This window comes from Sphaerodactylus townsendi, linkage group LG02 (genome assembly GCF_021028975.2).
Source record: "Sphaerodactylus townsendi isolate TG3544 linkage group LG02, MPM_Stown_v2.3, whole genome shotgun sequence".
NCBI classification, from domain to species: Eukaryota; Metazoa; Chordata; class Lepidosauria; order Squamata; family Sphaerodactylidae; genus Sphaerodactylus; species Sphaerodactylus townsendi.
The window spans coordinates 125,978,581-125,999,736 of NC_059426.1; the positions used below are offsets into that span (position 1 = coordinate 125,978,581).

Consider the following 21,156-nt stretch of genomic DNA (forward strand, 5'->3'; position numbering starts at 1 on the left):
TTCGCCAGAACTTCTCCAACCTCATCTAACGCACTGACAGCCAATAAATTATAGGTGGAAACACACAGACACTGTTCAAACCTTGCTGCAAATGGGGTGGTGATTTTTTTTTGCAATGGAGAAAGCTGGCAAGCATTATTATTAAGTATTACCATGCTTGGTTACTTTTCTGTATCTGTTGCATATTAACAGAACAAGAGCATTGGGAATTCCTCCTAATGGAAGTTGCTTTCCATTAATGAATACAAAGGATTTCAGAAGCCTGTTTTGTGATGCAGAGAAATGAAGGGTTAGAAAGGGAGAAATTAAAAAGCTCCAGGCTCTACAATTTACTAACCGATTTTCGGGCATACATCATTTCCATTAATTTATTTGGAGGGAAGCGGGAATACGTGAATCAGCTTAACTTGTCTAAGAACTATACTGGAGGTTGTGTGTCAAGATGTTATGGCTACAACTGGAGGTGTCAACTCTGGCTTTAAGATGTTCATGGATAACTTGATTCCCATCAGCCCCTGCCAGCATGACCAACTGGCCATGTGCTGGCAGGGACTGTTAAAGGAACCACAGTCCATGAACATCTGGGGCAATTAGAGATAATGACACTGCCAGGGATACATGATATTAAAGGCTGAAGAGCATTCCTAAGTGGATCTTGTGAGGTTACTGTGAAAGGAGGCATGATACTCTTTATAGTGTTGTCCATACTCACCTCTATCATCGCGAAGCGATTTTACCACCAAGAAATGTCCACTCATAATGCACAATTCCATGGTCATCAAAACTTTCTGCACCCCTCAATGTCACTTTGCTCACCAGGCTGCACTTTCACATCTTGCCGAAACCACGGGCTACTGAAGTCGATCTCCTGCAAAATGCAACAAAAGGATAGAAATAAGAGGACAGTCTACCTGGATACGGAAAGGAGAAAGGAGCAATTACAAAGTAAAACAACAGAATCAACCAATGTGCCTGTCTACACTTGATCCATGGATAAGGGGAGAGAAATGAGAGTCAGATTAATGTTTTAAACATGAATGTACATCCCTTATGCATATCTCAGCAAATGGCATTTGAATTTTAGCAGTGCATATCACATAATGAGGTGCCAGCTCACAGACTGATTAGGCGAGGCAATACTTTACTAGATAATCTGCATGTGTACGAGTATACACATCACAGGAGGAGAGATCATGGTGGCAGCAAGACCACCATATTAACTCGACCATTTATTTAACTGCTGCAGTTGCTCTGTGTATAATCAAAGTTAACACCTATAAACTGCAGGCTAAGGAGTTGCCATTAATGCACCCCACCTCCCAACCCTTCAGGCACACATAGGTTGCAGTGGTCATATTTCCAAAGTGGAAAGCAGGATATCCAACCTCCCCTGAGTCCCAGGGGAAGTAACAAGGCCAATCAGAGGGAGCACATGCTTAGCGTATATCATGGCCTCTGTGGGCTACAACAAAGGAAAAGCGGAATTCAGCCACAGAACTACTGCTGACAGCTATTGACGAGACAGAGGTGGAGGAGACACTGCCTCAAGCACCCTGCTGGCTGGCTATGAGGCAGGGCATAAATAATGTAAAATAAACACAGCGCCAGGTATTTAACGTTGACAGGTGACAATAACTGGTATGTACTCGGGCAAAGGAGTACAGTGCGTAAAGGTACTGCAAACATGTACTGGGCAAAATGTAAGCTAGTGCCCCTCCCCAGCTTATCTCCTCCCAAGGATGAAAAAAAACTAGAACCATATGGTAGGGTTTGAGGCGGAGCGTGGTTCCCTACCAGCAACTACAGAACTTACTCCCAAAGGAACGTGGCTAGCAGGAACTGACACCAACAACTACAAAAATCCTTATTGTTTCAGTGAGTATGATCAATGTTCAGCTTCTGTTCCCACAACTGTTCCAAAATCTAAATTGTAAAGTAATTTTGCTTATAGCTGTGCTCCAGCGGCAATGTAGATTGGAAGGCAATAATCTAGGGACCCAATGACACCATGTGGAACAAAGATATGAGGAACTGGCAAAACACTTAAAAGAGTCATTAAATGCTGGAGTTCCCCACATTGACCTTTGCACTGAAAAAAAGCTTTTACTGAAATGCCAGTAACTCGCGCCCAGTTACCGAAACTCAAACAGTTTGATGTTTATCACTTAGCGAGGAGGAGCTCCTCTGGTTATAGCATCTGAGTAGCCCGCCGCTGAATCAGACCAGAAATTCTAGTCTAATCACCCTTTTGCCCACAGTGGCCAGTCAGATGTTTCCAGGAATAGCACCTGCAAACTATAACCTGTCAAATTTGTTGTTTCCAATAGCAACTGGCATACAGAATAACTAGCACCTCTGAATACAGTCTTAAGGGCTAACAGTCGGTGATGGACCCTATGCCACCAGGATTTTTTTTTTTTTGCTTATCTTTTTTTTTATTGAATGGCAGTATTTTTTCTATGGATGAAATCTTCATTCTGAATATGTTCATCAGGCCTAGAATTTCTAACTTCGGATGCCTTAAAAAGTAACTACCTAAGTTCATACAATAGGCAGAGTCAGAGTGGACAACTGCACTGCTGACCTGTATACCACTTCAAGATGAAGAGGGAATATATTTTTGCATGCTTCCTGTTTTAAATAAACACACACTTCTTTATCTGAACATAGAATCAAATCTCACCAGGGAAAAAAACCAACCTAAGCTTTTATGTGAAAAGGTAATTTTTTATTAAATAACTTTTTAAAAAAAAAATCTTTGCTGAAAATGGAACCAATCAGAAAAGACATTACCACTCAGGTTATACTTGTGAATGGTTAGAATTGGTCCTTACTTAGATAGTTTTGCTGAGGAACCCTGTAGACTCTCCTATTCGAGGAGTACACAGAACTTCTTTTTTTTTAATAGTCTCATTAAGATTTTTTTAGGAAACCAACAACTAAAAATATGCACGAGAAAGAATGTACAGAGAAACTCTGCTGTAGGGGAAAAGGAATGGTTCCTGATTTTTCTCTGTGTGCTAAATACTAAACACTAATAATTTAATAATTTACTGCTAGCTCCTTAGTTACAATTATGCACAATTATAATTCAATGAATTCTTCATAATTTATTACTAATTAGAAGTGAAGTATTTAGACTTTTCTCTATTAGTAGCCCATTTCTTATTGCCTCCAGAAGTTTCAGATCACACAAATCATCAGTTCATTGTTTCATGTTTTGAGCAAAAGTCTGTCAATAGGGGTTTCTAGTTACCAATAAATCTAGATAAGTTCATTTTGCTAATCAAAAAATAATGACTCTAGCCATCTTCCAGATAATTCTAATATCTTCTAAAACCATTCTTCTATTGTTGGATATACATGAAGTTTTCAATTTTTTTTGAGCAGAAGAAAGAAATCCTTGCTGCTGATATTATACATAAATTCCATATATTTTTTCATAATTCCATATATGTTTTCGCTAAACTGTCTTGTCCATCAAACACAATAGGAAAGTCTCTGGTTTTTTTCTTCATATTTTAGTCTTCAAAATCTCCTGGATTATTGAATGTACTAGTAGTAAAAGCCCATTGTACAAGAAAGAACAACAAAACCTTAGAAAAACTTTTGGTAGGTTAACACACTGCCCACTGAGAGGGCCAACCCTCTCTGGCTTCTCTTAGCCTACCCCCCCTTGGTCCCACATCACCAGAGAGTCATCCTCATCTTTGCTTCCCAGATGCCTGCTACACTGGCAATACACTAGGGTTAATGTGTTGGCCAGCAACAAGGGGGACATCCACTCCTGCCTTGGGTCCATGTCACCAGCTCCCTCATCCCGGACATCAGTATCGCCATGCAGCAGTTAATGGTGAAGTTGAGGCTACCAGTAGTCACGGCCCGCCCATGGGCAGAATCCAACACCTCTGCCTGACCCTCCTCAGGCAGCTGCAGATGGTACAGTTACTATTTAGAATAGAATAGAATAGAATAGAATAGAATAGAATAGAATAGAATAGAATAGAATGAGAATAGAATAGAGAATGTTTATTGGCCAAATTAATGTGATTGGACACACAAGGAATTTGTCTCGGTGCATATGCTCTCAGTGTACATAAAAGAAAAATACATTTGTCAAGAATCATAAAAGGTACAACACTTAATGATTGTCATATAGGTCCTAGTAAGCAATCAGGGAAACAATCAATAGTAGCAGAAACCATAAAATGTAAAATCCTTAAAATAAAATGAATTAAAATATGAAATGTCAGCACAGGCACTATAGTCATACAGTCATAAAGTGGGAGGAGATGGAGTAATAAAGAATGATGAAAAAAAAGTAGTGCAGTAATTATATAATAAATATATAATAAATGGTTTAACATTATCGGCGAAATTCATTTGTTTAACAGAGTGATGCGCATTAGGGAAAAAAAACTGTTCTTTATGTCATAGTTGTCTTGGTGTTGTGCAGTTAACTCTGTAGCATGACGCTTTAAGAGGAGTGAGAGTTTGAAACAGTTTATGACCAGGATGCTTGAGGGGTCAGTAAATATTTTCACAGCCCTTTTTTTTTGACCGATGCAGTATACAGGTCCTCAATGGAAGGCAGGTTAGCAGCAGTTATTTTTTCTGCAGTTCTAATTATTCTCTGGGGTCTGGTAATGTCGATCTTTGTTGTAAGTTTGCAGAACCAAAACCACACAGTTATAGAGGTGCAGATGACAGACTCAATGATTCCTCTGTAGAGACTGTTATCAGCAGCTCCTTGGGCAGATTTAGAAGCTTCCTGAGTTGGCGCCATGAAAGAACATTCTTTGTTGTGCTTTTGATGATCATTTTTTTGATGTTAGGTGACCATTTTAGGTCATGAGATAGCGCGATGGAGCCTAGAAATTTAAAAGGTCTCTACTGTTGTTGATACCTGTGTTGTCTAGTATTGTGAGAAGGAGGTAGGATGGGAGGGTTTCTCCTGAAATCTACCACCATTTCTCACGGTTTTAAGTTAGTGTTCGAAGTTCTAAGATTGTTCCAGAAATTGGCACCATCGAGGGGCTGGATTGTTCAACCTCCCGTCTGTATCGCAGTTTTCCGTAGGTAGTCTCAGAATAGGACAATCACTGTTAGCATATCATCCTGCAAACTTCAGTATTTTAACAGATGGATCGTTTGAGATGCAGTCATTGGTATACAGAGAGAAGAGAAGTGAGTGAAAGTACACACAGCCTTAGAGGGCCCTGTGCTCATTTACACAGGTGTCCTGATGTAATTTTTTCCTAGCACCTCACCTGCTGTTTTCTATCTGTTAGGAAGCTTTGGCGATCCACTTACAAATAATGCCTTCAGGTACTGCTAGCTGATTTAAAGTTTGGTTAGAAAAGAGATGTCGGTATGATAGTATTGAATGCTGAACTAAAAGTCAACAAAGAGGACCCTTGCATAGAGTCTTTGGCGCATTCAAAGATGCTGTTAGCAAGATATAGTGCAAAGCCATATTAACAGCATCATCTGTTGATCTATTTGCTTTCGGTATGCAAATTGCAAAGGGAGGTCCAACAGTGGATCCGTGATGTGGTTTTCAAATGGTACATCACTAGCCTTTCAAAAGTGTTTCATAACTACAAGATGTTAGAGCAACTGAAAGTCTTGTAGTCGTTCAGTTCCTTGATGGAAGGCCTACCCGGCACTGGAGACTGATAGTTGGAGTGTTTGAAGCAGGAAGGAACATAGCATCATCTCTGAGAGTGATTTGTTGAGAGATTTGGGTGAAGATAGAGGCCCAATTGGACAGCACAGACTTTTAGGCAAAAGAAGGTGTTATCTCTTGTCTGGGCCTGGTGCTTTTCCAGGCTTCTGTCTGTGAAATAGATCTTGCACTTCCTTTTTCTATGAGATCACCAGGGTTGTAAAACCCAATGAAATGGAGTGCAGTTGTAGGAAGTTTGGCTATTGTTGGTGCATCTGAAATAGAGGTTGTGGAGAGAAAGGTGACTGTAGATTATTTTCAAACCTACAGTGATAGAACACATTTCAGGTAAAGATCTGCCAATTGCTGATTTCCTTCAGCTTGGGAAGGTGGTTCTGCTGTAACCCGGTGATATTTTTGAGAGTTTTTCCACATGTTTGCTGTTTCGGTTTGGTGAAAACTGATTTTTTAGCTTTTTCAGAGTAGTTTCTTTTTTGCTGCTCTGAGTCTCGCCTTTAATGTACATTTCTGGCCTGATTGTACAGGCATTCTATCACCTTTTCTGTATGCCTCTCCTCCTTTGGAGCAGTAGTAACTGCTTAAGTTTAGCTGTGAACCAAGGTTTGTTGTTACTATATATGCGCACTTGATGAAGTTTCCTGGTTGGTATACAAAGATCTTCACAGAAGCTGACATATGATGTTACAGTATCTGTGGAGTTCATCCAAATCTGCAGAGGAATTGTCTTTAAAAAATGTTCCAGTCTGTACAGTCAAAGAAACAAGCCTGCAGCTTTAACTTTGCCCTCTTCCAGTCCAAGTTCTCACCGATTTAGTTATTGGTTTTGTGGCTTTAAATCTTTGTTTGTAAGCAGGTACAAGGTGAATCATGCTGGCAATGATCAGAATGGCCTACAGCTGCTTTCGTGGTAAAGACCCGATAAGCATCTTTCAATGTTGTATATAGCAGTGGTCCTAAGATAATTCTTACCTCTGGTGGGACAGTTGACATGCTGAAAGTATTTTGGTGAGTCTTCCCTTAAGTTTGCTTTGTTTTAGAAATCTCCCAAAATAATAATAACCAGTGAATCAGGGTTATTTGGCTTCAGCCTCCATAATCTGATAGGCTAGAGTTCTTAATGCCTTTGACGGCTTGTGGATGAACATAAAACCAAAAAAAACAGAACTGAATTTATCTCTCGAGGGGAATAAAAGGGTTTTCAATTAATAAGTAAGGACTCCAAGTTTTCATCACAGAATTTTTGGATTATTGTTATGTATTGACACCAGCCTTTGTTGATGTATTTACATAATCCTCCCTTTCTTCCTGATAATTCTGCAATCCTGTCTGAGCGAAATATCTGAAACTGGTATGTACATGCTATTATCATCAATGCTCTCATTTAGCCAGGTTTCAGTAAAGCATAGAACGAATCATGTAAAAATCAGAATTGCATCTGTTTAAAAAAAAGTGCTATCTATCTTGTTGGCAAGTGAGCATAAATTGGTAAGAAAGATTGAAGGGAGCGGGGTTTTTTTGATTCCCTTATTCCTTAGTCTATTTAAAATTCCCGCCCTTTTACCTCTTCGTCTCTGCCGCCTGTGCTTGTTTTTGGTGAGCTGTTGTTGCCGGGAAATAGCTGCCTCCTGTGCTGAAATTTCCTCCGTGGTTTCCTCCGTGGTTGTAAAGACAGATAGGGGTAAAGTTACAGAGAGCCACTCCTTAAGGAAACGTTCCCTAATTTTTAGCAGATGGTCTCTGGAGTATGAAGTTCGTTGTAAATTGCAGGAAAAAGTAGAAAATGTAGAAGCCATTTGAGAGCATCCCACCGAGGCAGCCCTCGTCGGCGCCATCTTGGAAACAGGGTGAAGAAGTGGTGAAGAATAATGCGCATTTAGCAGTGGTGAAGAATAATGCGCGTGAGAGAGAGAGTGAGTAGCCCCCATATTTCGTTGTTTTGTTTGTGTCGTTTTTTTACCCATTCTGTGTAAGCCTTACCCCCAAGTCTTGTTTGGATGGCGACTGGCAGGAAGTGAGTAGTCACCACCACGGCTAGCCTTTCATATAATAGGATATGAATCCAAACTTTTTAAAGCTTTATTACAAATCCACTATAAATGGTAAAGCAACCCTTCATGATGCACACATTTCCAATACACATTCATAACATTTTATACATTTTTGCTAACTTATCAGGTGACAAGTACCAATAATACATCATTCTATAGAAATTCCCCTCAAGACTGCAGCCTAATATACATTTAATCACATGTCCTCCCCTTGATCCAGCCAGAAGGCAATTTTAGCTGAGTTTTTCCAGCTATGATGTTCCTCTGCAGCTTGTAGAGTTTGCAAAGGTGTTAACACACCATAAATCCCTGACCGGCACACTCACTACCAAGCCACAGTACAAGAACACTTTTTGAAAGCTCAGAGATGACAAGTAACAGCTTGAAGTCAAGTACCAGAAAGTTTCCAGTGACATGAATTAGGCTTTCATTCATGCCAATCATTCCATCAAGCCTCAATGCTGAAAGTGATCCTACAAGCAAGACTGTTGTCTTTCTTACCTTGGCTGGTGGTTAACATAGTGTGCTCTTGTCAGAACACTCAGGACACACCCAAAGGCTATGCTATATACACAAACTACTTTTCATAATTTCTCTGAGGAAATTTCCTCCCAGGAAATGTTATCACTTATATTTGGCTGCGCATGAAATAAAATTACTTACTGTTGTGTTGTGAGAGCATGTCCCCATAACTTCTTCAGCAACAACTTCTAGATTGTATGGATAAAGGAGCCACATGGGCAGGGATAAAATATGGTTCCTCATGCCGACCAGGAGGTGTCATGAGAAAAGTTGTATGATTGGCTTTGCCCACATAGCTACCTCAACCCATATGTCACTGGATTAATTTTGGAAGACGTTTTCATGCTGTACAGTAATTTATGGATTGACCCATGTTCACTGTATGTAGCTCACACTGTAGATTTATTTATTTATAAACATTTATACCCTGCCTTATACAAGCATCTCTAGGCAGCTTATACAGGCAGAGGCGTTCCTCCCATTGGGCAAAGTGGGCAGTTGCCCTGGGCGCAGCCCTGTGGGGGGCGCAGGTTTGTTTGTGGGATTATTTGTATTTTCAGTGTTTTTCCATTATTGGCCTGCAGAGGGTGCAGTTTTTAGGCTAGCCGCTAGCAGCACCAAAATTTCAGGGATGTTTTGGGAGACTCTCCTGATGCTATCACCCAGGTTTGGTGAGGTTTGGTTGAGGGAGTCCAAAGTTATGGACTCCCAAAGGGGTTCCCCATCCCCCATTGTTTCCAATGGGAGCTAATAGGAGATGAGGCTACACCTTTGAGGGTCGATAACTTTGGACCCCCTGAACCAAACTTCACCAAACCTGGGAGATATTATCAGGAGAATCTTTTACTGATACCACCCAGGTTTTGTGAAGTTTGGTCCAGGGGGTTCAAAGTTATGGACTCCCAAAGGGGGTGCCCCATCATCCATTGTTTCCAATGGGAGCTAACAGAAGATGGGGGCTACACCTTTTAGGGTCCATAACTTTGGACCCCCTAAACCAAACTTCACCAAACCTGGGTGGTATCATTAGGGGAGTCTCCTAAAGATACCCTGAAAGTTTGGTGCTGCTAGCTTAACAATTGCACCCCTGCCAGCAGGCACCTTCCAAATTTCCCCAGATTTTCCTTTTAAATCCCCCCGCCTCTGACATGGATTTAAATGGAGAATCTGAGGTCCCCAGTTTAAACATTGCAAGTGATGCTGTTTCAGGGTGGGGGAGAATCAACCCCAAAATAGTATCACTTCCAATGTTGTTTAAACTGGGAACCCCAGATTCTCCCTTTAAGGTGGATTTAAAAGGAGAATCTGGACTCCCTAGTTTAAACACCATTGAAAATGATGCTGTTTGGGGGTGGATTCCAGCATCACTTGTTTAGGGAGCCCAGATTCTCCTTTGAAACATTGAAAGTGATGCTGTTTCCCCCAATTGGGGGTACTGGATACAACACCATAAAATGTTTTCATAGCAGTAATAAAACATTTTGAAAGCATTTTGAAAATGTTTTCAAAAAATTATTTCTGCTGTGTGGCATGGCTTATTGCTGTGCTCAGATTTGTGAGTTGGGGCATGTTCTATAATGTGATGGTGACTTTGAAACAACCTGGTGTAAAAAATCATTGCTTGGTCACAGTGGGGGAGGGTGGTTGCCTATGGGGGGGGCCAAACTCCAGTTTGCCTAGATACGCCACTGGGTGTAGCTACAAGGGGGGGTGCGCGTTGCATTGGGCACGCGCCTGGGGGGGCATCAAACTCAGGTTTTGCCCAGGGCTCCAGTTTGCCTAGTTACGCCACTGTATACAGGTTAAGAACAATTAAAACATCATCATAAATAAAATTTAACAATTAAAACAATAAAATAATATTTAAATAACCCCATTAATCAAATGTGCCTGGATACATCTGTGGCAATGGGACCATCTTGGGCAACTTTTGCCTGTCTGTAGAGAGTATAGCCATAGTCTTAGGGCGTTTTCGCACACACTGTTTGTTGCAGATCTGGCAAGTGAGGTCGTTGCCGTTTCACACATTTGTTCGCACACACTTAAGCCGAAATGTGTTCTGACTCCCTTTCTGTGCCACATTCCAGCCGTTGTTCCGCATTTTTCCTGTCGCTCGATACTTGTGCAACTTTCTTGGAAAAGGCAGTTTCCCCCCCACAATTTGGTGCCTAGTTGCGAAACAAAAGTGGAGCGAAAGTGGATCAAGCGGCAGCAAGGGTGTACGCCAAAAATGGGGAGGGAGGATGTACGCCCACCATGTGACGAGATTTGATCCATCCAATGGGAGTGCGACTGGGCGTTCTGGCTGCGCGCGCACATTCCTTTGTTCCTTTTGTGTCTCACTCGACTTCCCCCCCCTCATCCCGTTCGGTCGTGTACGCCTTGTAGCTCGACCCACAGATGGCCTCTTGAAGGGTGCTTAAAAAACCGCCACCCCTTTCTGCTTTTCTCTTTGTCCCTCCCATTGTCCAGAACTGAATGGAGGGCGGCTGAAAGCGAAAGCCTGCTTGCTTTGGTGGAGCCTAGGAGATGTTGCTTAAAGGATGCGGATTTTCAAGGAGGGCTGGAAAGAGGCCCGGCTTGCATCTTTGAGAGGAGCAGAGAATATTCTCTTGTGCTGTCATGCACAACGGGTGCCTTATTTGCCTGCAGACCTCCTTTGGGGGTGGGGTGGGATGCGTGTGGGTTTTTTCCCCCGTTTCCCTTCTCATCCTGCTAAAGTAGGGTAGAGAAGAGGGCATTCCACTGTTTTCGTCCCCCTCTCTTTCTCAAGGATCCAGTGCCAAAAAGTCCTCCTGGGAAACGGAACAAAGGTATTCCTGTGCCTTCTCCCGGAGCGGGAGAAGAGAACCACTGAGAAAACACCCCGGCCAGTGGTGTAGGGAGTTAAGAGCTCGTGTATCTAATCTGGAGAAACCGGATTTGATTCCCAGCTCTGCTGCCTGAGCTGTGGAGGCTTATCTGGGGAATTCAGATTAGCCTGGGCACTCCCACACATGCCAGCTGGGTGGCCTTGGACTAGTCACAGCTTCTCGGAGCTCTCTCAGCCCCACCCGCCTCACAGGGTAACTTAGGCCCCACCCCCGGACTGCCCCAGGACTGCACGCCAGCCAATCAGATTCGTCGTTTGCGCCACATTCCTGAGGGATGCAAAAACCCGGGAGTTGCGAAGCAAGCGGAAGATGTGTGACTACCGGGCCATGTGTGAATGCCATCGAGCGACGAAACTACATTAAAAAGGTAAGGAATCAATGCAGTTCGCTTTTATTCTGGAATAAAAAGTGTGTGCGAAAACGCCCAGGATTTCCCAGTTTCTTTCTATACCAAAATACTTGCACAATATTAGAACTCACTCATCTACTGAAGTTGAACAGTAAGATATTCAGAACAGACAAAAGGAAGTATTTCACACAGTGTATGGTTAATTAGTGGAATTTGCTTCCACAAAACATGGTCATGGCAGGCTTTAAAAGGGAAGTAGGCAAATTCATGGAGAACTGGGCTATCAACAGTTACTAACCATTGTGAGTATATACTCCCTCCAGTACCAGAGGCAGAATTCCCCTTTAAATCAGTTGCTGGGGAGCACAGGTAGGATGATGTGTTGCAGTCTTCCTGTTTGTGGGCTTCCTAGAGGTAGCTGACTTGCACTGTGTGAACAGGATGCTGGTCTAGATGATTCTTTGGTCCAATCTAGCATGGCTCTTCTTATGTTCGTACCCTGGATCTAAAGAACAGTATATGGTCCTTCTGCTTTTCTATGTCAGTGTTCCCAGCTTGTAGGCTGGACCCAAAAGTAGGCTGCAAAGCCTCTGAAAGTAGGTTGCAGGGCCCTTCCTTTCCAACCACCTTCTTTCCTCCTTGCCAGCTTCTCACATTCACATCTTCCCCTCCTCCTTTGTGTGTACACACACACACACACACATATGGAGCCCTGCCTCTCACTGTATCTGGTCACAGTCATTACTGGAATCTGCTGAAACTGGATTTACCTACCAGACTCCAGGGAACTGATTTCACTCAAGAATCCAATGAAGGAAAAAAAAACACAAACAGATCTCACACCCATAAACGTACTCTTTGAAAACAAGATACAGATTTAATTTGGCACCTGATCATCGCTTAAATTTACTCTGGATAGCACTGAATCCAAGTATCAGACCTGCTCAATTCTGTTTTGTAAAAAGGAGGCCTTTGGTTCTGGCAGGTACAATCTTGGCACCATGAAATTAAAGATACAATAGTAATTATTGTCACAAGTTTAGATCAAGATTCTGTAGCTGCATTAGTCCAGCAGGGGGAAGTCCCTTGAATAAGAATTATTAGATATGATTAGTGACAAAACAAATTGTAATTATACATCACTGAGAATTCTGTGAAAGAGCCCCTAATCAAACTTATTACTTCCAGGGCTTGTTTCAGCAAAAGGGAAAGGAAACCTAAGATGGCTGCACTGGGCAAGGTCTGCAACATGGACACCTACTAGCAATTTAGAAAATGAGAACATATGAAGCTCTGTATACAGAGTAAGATCCCTGTCCCATCTATCCTGTTATAGCCTTTTCTGTATGCGAGCAGATTTTCAAGGTCTCTGACAGAGGCCTTTCCCATGTCAGCTATTCAAGATGATCTTAAACTGAGGCGAGGGGCTTCTGTATGCTAAAGAACTGCTGCACGACTTTTTCTTTATCTGTGGGTATCACTCAAGTATTTGTATTCCATGCATTCAGATAGAAGTTCAGTTTTGTCCACAGTTGTTCACAACTGCTTGCTTGGGGTATTTCTGCCCAGGCAATATGCTAAGGCTTTGAAAATGTACTGTGTTTCCAACGAGGTCAAAACATTAAAAGAAGGCGTAGCCTTAAAAAACAGACAAAGTTCAAGGAGGTTATTATTCCAGTTCCTACTGAACTGGTTTGCCTAGATCTAGAATAAACTTAATACAGTCATGATTTAAACAACATGCTGTCTTATTGCCAGTAAATCCTCGATCCTTTGGTACTAGCAAGTACAGGTGTTAAGAATTTTGGAGACCCAAGTACCTTGGAAGATGCTGGTTTGCTGATCTTTTTTTTAAATGAGAGAGCATGTTGGGGGTTGTACTTCAGCAGAAACAGTTGGGCATGCTATGGGTTGCCTACTCTGGCCAGACATCAGTCCCATATTCTCTGATGAAACTTGTGTTAAAACACTGTAGCTTGTTTCATAAGGTCCATATATCAGTAGTGATTTTTCCCCTATTACAGCTGTATCTACAAGCACTTTGATGTCTGTAAACTTGGACTTCTATTCCATACTTGTACACACTTCCTGATCCAGAGGTAGGTGGGAAGGAGGAAACAACTCTATTAAAACTCATGGTTGGATATAGACAATTCTAACATCACAGCCTGGAGTTAGTGTACACTTCACAGCAAAAGCAAAAACAAAACTGAATGTGGAAATGTTGCAATAAGGTGGAGAATGTCACCAGAGTTGTCCAGAATGATTTCTGCAGAACTCTCCTCATAAGAGTGGAAATAAAACACCCTGATGGCCCAAAGGAGTTACCCAGTCCCAGCAGGATATTATAGATTTGTCAATTAAAAATGCACTTAGACCAGACTTGCATGTTACTAGCCCAGACTTGTCTACACACATTTGTCATTCCTTGTGAACTATTAATTTATTTTGATTTCTAACAAGAATCTAGTAGACATTTGTAGGCTTGAGTATGTGATTGGGGTGCTGTATGTGCCAGGTTGACAAAGTTCAGAGGCAATGCCTCTGTATGGACACCAGGCTCTTGTTTACCAGTTACACAGAACTTAAGGATGGAAGAAGACTAGAAAATTAAAATGGCTCAGGAGGAAACCAAACTGGGCAGGCACTGCAAGCCAGTTTCACAGGGGCCAGTGGATTCCTCAAGCTCAGACCTGGCCAGCAGCACTGACAAAAACCTTGACTCAACCATTGTGTCTTCCTGTACCAACACCATCATCACATGGCATAAGCACAAGAGGATGCAAATGGAGCAGAGGACATCGATAAGAAGAGTTTGGTTTAATATCCCACTTTTCTCAACGTTGATGGAGCTTCAAAGTGGCTTACAATCCCCTTTCCTTCTCTGCTCCACAACAGACACCTTATGAGGTAGGTGGAAGTGAAACAGTTCTGAAAAAACTGTAACTAGTCCAACAACACTCAGTAGGCTTCACATGTAGGAGTAGGGAAACAAACCTGATTTACAAGATTAGAGTTCCACTGCTCATGAGTAGGAGTGGGGAATCAAACCTGGTTCTCCAGATTAGAATCTCCTGCTCTTAACCACTACATCATGCTGACTTTCTGAAGGGTCCAAAGTAATCAGTGCCTTCAGTGCTGCCAAAGCTGCTGGGGCTTTTCTCTGCTTGCCATTCATGGTCAGCAGCAACCCATCAGGGTGGCAACTTACTGGGAAATTTCTCAGTATTACACAGCTAGTCCACCTCTGACAGGGAAGCAGATGTGACCCCACTCACTCCACCCTACCTCACACTCATTTCCCCTGAATTGCACCTTGTCAGCAGGAAGAAACCTGAAGCTGTAGAGTTCACACACAGATGAATCACCTCAGAGAAAACTGTGCTTTGTGGAGATTGCCCCTGCCTGCTTTCTGCCTTTTGATTCCGGCAGGCACTTATTGCCAGTTGTTCAGACGGTGCCTACCTGCTTAGCTCCCTGAACTTCTCTCACTTTCTCAATAGAAAACACCATTATTTTTTGGATGACGACACTGTGGGTGGGTTAGCCAAGGACAGAATGTCCCCAGTTTCTGTGATGGACTCAGCAAAATTCATCCCTATCCACTGCCAAAGTCAATCCACTTTGGCCATTTCTAGCTTTGTCTCCAGACGAACAGAGAACAATCCAGAGGCCCTCAGTACTGAAGATGGAGAAGGGGGGGCTAACCTGCCTATTCAAGTTCAAGTTGAAGTGGACTGTTTAGTGTATGGCATGGTGTTGTACACACTGGTACATGGATCTCATATGCAGTCATTCTGGGTGACTGGAAAGCTACTGGGTAGACTGAGGTCTGCTTTTTAAAAAGACTTTAGTGTTCATCTGAAAGTCTGAGAAACCAGCAGTTTATGGAGTTTTCTACACAATGGCAATATCATCCTCAACATACCTAATTTTCAACATGGCCAAATCTGTGGCTACTTAGAACCAGACACAGGAGCCATGAACAGACAGATCTTTCAGTAAACCTCAAAAAAATGCAACTTGACAAAAAAAATTAAATATTATATTAGTGTTTAAACAAACCCAAAACAGTAGAAGTAGCACCTGCAGTTTTAAATGTGGCATAGGTAGTAATAATCAGGAAATCTCAAAAGAACTACATGTAGCATGGTAAGGACAGCAGCACTGAGCTGAGTAGAGATTTTCCAACAAAAAATATTTTAGCAGCAGCTCCTGCCACTTCAACTCTTCACAACTTCCTAAAAATATTCCTTGCTGTTGGGTTTGTTATTTAAGATGCCAACTGGACAATTGTTGTATGCCATTATCCAAGCCAATTGCATAGACTTGCCTATACAATGAAGCCAAAATAGGCAAAGGCAGCAGGTAAATTCTGCAGCTTTGTCTCCTCCAGTTCCTATACAGGAGTCATACTGTAAGGCTCCAAGAAGGTCATGAAGAGAAAATGACGTAAATGCCAAACCATTTGCCAGGTAGATGAAGTAATCTCACTGCCCAGGGCTCTGTTAGTCAGATATCCTAGAAAATACACCTGGGAAACTTCACTCTTTTCTTCCACCCAACGGAAGTGATGCACTCACCTGTCCTGCTCAAACACAGAATTCCCCACCTCCTGACCTAATTCATATGTCATTATGGGATTAGTCTATCATCCAGGTCTGATCCAGCTCTTTCCTTCTCAAATTAGTGTTACTGCATAACATCTGGAGCCATTATGTGCCTGAGCTCCCTTTACTGTTCTTCCAGTTTTCCATCTGGGAAAGTTTTTCAGGCGGATGTCATGGATGTGGAATTTTATTGCATCACAATATATGCTTATCTAATTTGATGGCAATTCTACAGAATAGTTCATGCATTGCCACTAATTATTTGGTGTTAAAGTTGATTTGGTTAGAAACAAAAAATTCTGCATTAATTTTGAGCTTCAAAGGGAAAGATATAAAGAGGAATTTTTTCCAGTATCCCTCTTTATGTATGCTCTATTCATAGTATGAAGTGCAAGAAAGGAGACAGGAGAACAATTACAGATATTTACAGTGCGATGACAAAACTGAAAAGCCAAAGCACTTACAGCTGATGTAGACGTGGAAAAGGTTATTTTGGAGTAGAACAGTGATGGCCAACACAGCACCTGTGGGTGTCCACAAATGGGTTTCCTGGCATCAATTTACAAATTTGACAAAGTTTTTCTCACTGTGGCAAAGAGCCAGCCCTGGCTTTCCCACACAAACAAAAAAGGAAAAAAGAAATAACTGCCACCATTGTAGGAACAGGAAAATGCTTGGCTTCAACCACCACATATATTGACTGCCCCCAGCATCCTCTGGTAGCCATTTTGTGAGCTGACCATGGCCCATTCTGAAAATTCCAGAAGTGTTCACAAGGTCAACACAATATTGACAACCTCTGAAATATGACCCCAGTCATAACACTAAAAGACTTCCCAGTCTTTCAAACGAGAAATAGGAGACCTATTATTTGTAAATTCAGTCCTGGGACAAGCAAAAAACAGAGAGAGGCAAAGATTAAAAAGGGGGGCCAGCCTTCTAGAAATCTCTGAAGGATGCACTGTGATTGTTTCTCTCATAATGCAGCAAATCAGTTGTAATTTAAAGGTAAGAACAGCATTAGGGGAGGGAGAAAATTCTCTTCCCTGATGCCTTTTTTCCAAAGTGCATTTTTACAAAAATGTCCGATGGCTACATTGGGGATGGGGGGGTTAGACAAGAAAAAATATTCAACAATCCATACAGAACCTCCCAGGATATTGTTCTCCCACTCCCTCTTCCTGGTTCAACAGGAAATAGCATAGGCCAAGAGGACTTGGAACAGTTGTGAAATATTTCTTTCGCCCAAATAAAAAATAAAAAGTTTTAAAACCTCTCAAGATAAAATCATTGAAAAGATGGTACATTTTAAATAAAAAGGTACAGATTCCCATGCAATGGAGTCCTTAATACAGTACCTAGGTTTTAACATTCAACTACTTTTTAAACTATGCACAAGGAAGAGTTTCAAGGCTGCCATATAAAGTATAAGAATATCACTTCTCTGCTTACCTGGGCATTCAGCAACATTTAAGCCAAGTAATTTTTTTAAAAAGTGTCCTGGTGATTACACTGTATTCCATTGACTCTTCAGCATAGTGTTTTCTAGTCACCTAGATCAAGTCGAGTTGTATATTTGTGGAATGCTTTCTATTACCATGCCTTGAGCAACATACATCATTCTTTTACACACTAGATCATTGTGATGCAATAAAATGGAGCTTAAGAGGGGTCTGTTTGTACACAGGTGAAAGAAGCAACATAGAAGCTACTTCCTATGAGAATATAAATGCAATAACACACACCACCCTTTCTCCAAGTTTCTTGGGGAAGCATTACCAGCAAGACTAAGCACCAAACTTCAGGACTGAATAGAAATACCAAGCCAAGTCACCCATGCTGAAAATTGTGCCTTGGCCTTTCCTCATCATTAGGAAGCCAGATGAATTCCATACTCAACATGATACTCAAACTATGATAGTACATGATATCTCTCCACCCTAGAATGGATTAATTAACTGAGAGAAACTTTTCTGCAATAGGTTTAGGACAGATGAAAGGAAATGCTTTACTGAACACGTAATTAAATTGTGAAATTCACTGCCATTGGATATAGTGGCCATGCGCATGGCTAGCTTTAAAAAGGAGTTAGATTCATGGAAGATATGGCCTTCAGTTGTTGCTAGACATTGAAGGAAAACCTCACTCAAAAAATTGAAGGAAGCCTCCATGTACAGAAATAGAAAACCTCTGAATACTAGTGGTGGGAGGCAATATCAGGGGAAGGCCTCGGCCACTGTGCTCTGTTGGTTACTCTGGAACAACTGGTTGGCTGCTGTGTGAAACAGGTTGCAAAACAGGATGGATTGCTGGTCTGATGCAGCAGGTCTCTTAATTTTTAAAAAATTAAGTCTATACACTTTACTGATCCCAGTAGACCGCATTTGATGTAATTTGTTAACAATATTGGAGCACACAGCCATTAATATCATAACAGAATTAAAGGATTCATTAGGGCAACGATCACTAGAGATATTTCAGAAAGGCAAGTCTGCATAATACCTGGATATGACGCTTGTGAATTTATTTCATTTACGCCCTTTCTCCCCAGTGGGAATCCAAAGGAGCTCACATTGTTCTCCTCTCCTCCATTTTTACCCTCACGACAATCCTGTGTGGTAGGTTAAGTTGGGAATATGTGACTGGCCCCAGATTGCAAGCTTCCATGACAGAGTTGGGATTCAAACCCAGGTCTCCCAGATCCTGGTCAAACACTGTAACCACTACACAACATAGTTAAGTCAGTAGGTTCTGGCTTGATTGGGGTGACCTCTTGGGAACTTAATGTATGTCTTGTCAAAGGTTTTCTTCAGAGGTGTATCACAAAGAGAAGTCTGTTACACACTGTGTCACTAGACTTCTCTCTGTGATACACCTCTGATGATGCCAGCCACAGATGCAGGCGAAAGAAACAAGACCTACCAGACAATGGCCATACAGCCCAGAAAACCCACAACAATCAGTTAATGTATGTCGTCTTACCTTCCAAAATGGAAGGCAAGCAGATTTATATACCCTGCATTTCTTTACCTCCAAGGAATCTCAAAGCAACTAACAATTGCTTTTCCTTCCCCTCCCCACAACAGACACTTTGTGAGGTAGGTGGGGCTGAGAAATTTCTCAGAGAACTGTGACTACCCCAAGATCACCCAGCAGGCTTCATGTGGAGGAACAGGGAAAACAAACCCTGTTCTCCAAATTAGAGTTTTCGACTCTTAACCACTTAATCGCTCAAGTGTCAGTACAATTGTATTTTATTTCCAACTTCTGTTGAAGATAAATCCAAACTCTGCACTAAGTGAAAGGATAGTTAATAATGTTTACATTATTGCTAGATCAGACTAAAGTTCACTTCATCCACCATTTCATTTCCAATAGAAGCAGAGTTAAGAAAGCCTCTGGATGCTCACAATGGAAGCATGAAGCCAAGACTAATGGGGGGCGGAGGGGGGGGTTCTTTTACTGTTTCCGCCCAGCATCGGTACATAGTGACTATATACAGAAGGCTTCATTTAGCTATCAGAGCAGGCACTGATAAAACCCATCCTCTTTTAATGTCTAGCCTTTTATACAAGGCATTCAAACTAGTTGGGTGCGAAACAAATATCGCCCAGTTCCGAATTTTGGGTTTCCTTTCATCAGACCTGAACATTCCCCATCCCCCGCCCCCAAACACGGGCACCACTTGCTCTTCTTACCACCATTGCCTTGTTCCAGGATAGCCATATAGGCCTCATACATATCCCTCTCGATGTAAGTGAGGAAGCCGTCCTTCTTGGCAAACTTGCAGACAAAGGTCTGGTCGTAGAGGCAGTTCATGAGAAAGCAGCTTTGGATGCTGTCTTCTTCCTCTCCCTGGGCCTGCTCCACCAGGGCCAAGTTACACGCCGGATTCTTACAGCAAGCTCTCATACAGTCCCTGTTCCCTTCCAGAGGAGGAGAAGACAAGAAAGTCGCTCCGTTCTGCACGGAGGCGTCCACGTCCAGGACAAACTCCGGCTTCGCAGCTGTAAACCGGGCCAAGCACCTCTCTCCGAAGGAAGATCCCGCCTGCCCCTCGCTCAGACCCAAAGCAACCACCGTCGCTAGAAAGCTCACCAACACTCGCAGCTGGTTTCTACTTCTGGCCATCTTGGCACACGGCGAGTCCTTTCTCCTCCCAAGAGCGGACCCCCACCTACCCACCCCTCAGTCAAGTTATACCTGCGCGCGCAGGTGTCCTGGTTTATTTATTCTAGTTGTTGTCGCCAAGTCCAAGACCTAAGGAGGGAAACACGCAAGTCCCTTCAAAGCCAGTAGAGGCAACCTCAAGAAGTAGCACTTGCTCAAATCAGTCTTTCCTGAAAGAATTTCCTCTAGTGGTGCAGTAAAAAAAATTATCTGTGGAACACACACACCAAAGAGCGACTTTCCCGAAACTCTTGGCTCCGTTTCCCAGGTCAGTTCCAGGTAGAACTCATGGGACGCCTCTCTTTGTTACGCAGCGCTCGCCTCGATCTTCTTCCCGTAGAATTCAGGTGGGTGGGAACTTGCGATGCTGCCACTTGAGGATCTTCCCTCAGCCCCTTAAGCTTTGAGTTGGGTTTCCCCCTCCAGAGGAATGACCTTCGACTTCCCAATTTTCTTTTCCGACCTCTACTTATAGAGTTTCAGGTGAAACTGACTCATAAACTGCCCAGCAGTCCCATAGGGTGTCTCTCTTCCGCTGGAGCGGCTCTACCTTTAACTCCTTCCTTGCTTACGGCCGGAATTTCAGGTGTGCTCTTTAACAAGCAGGCAGGAAGAGACAAAAAGGCTCCAGGTGGCCGGAAGTGAAATCTGATCCTGGGGTAGAATCCTCTTAAGTATATTTATTTATACTAGACAACAGGGAACGGGAAGATCTTTCCACAAAGAGGAAGAGAACGTCTAAAGCTGAAAGCAGTTTTGTACTCTGTTAGGTCAAAGGTAGGCAATGGCTAACCACAGGGATGTAGGTATAGCTTTTTAAAGGGGGGAGTTCGGGGGTGGGGCCACATCCCCACCCATCCCTAGGGCATAGCCACGCCTCCCCAAGCCCCGCCCC

General features: G+C 42.5%; 1 protein-coding gene across 2 annotated transcripts in view; it reads right to left on the minus strand.

The window, feature by feature from the left end:
• Positions 1-20,841, minus strand: part of SPINT1 (serine peptidase inhibitor, Kunitz type 1) — a 44,020-nt gene extending 23,179 nt beyond the window's left edge. For both annotated transcript variants that reach the window (XM_048486506.1, XM_048486505.1), the window contains exon 1: positions 19,790-20,841. In XM_048486506.1, coding sequence (XP_048342463.1) covers positions 19,790-20,222 — 433 coding nt within the window. In that variant the 5' untranslated portion in view covers positions 20,223-20,841. The remainder of the gene's footprint in view (positions 1-19,789) is intronic.
• Positions 20,842-21,156: the final 315 nt, after the last annotated feature.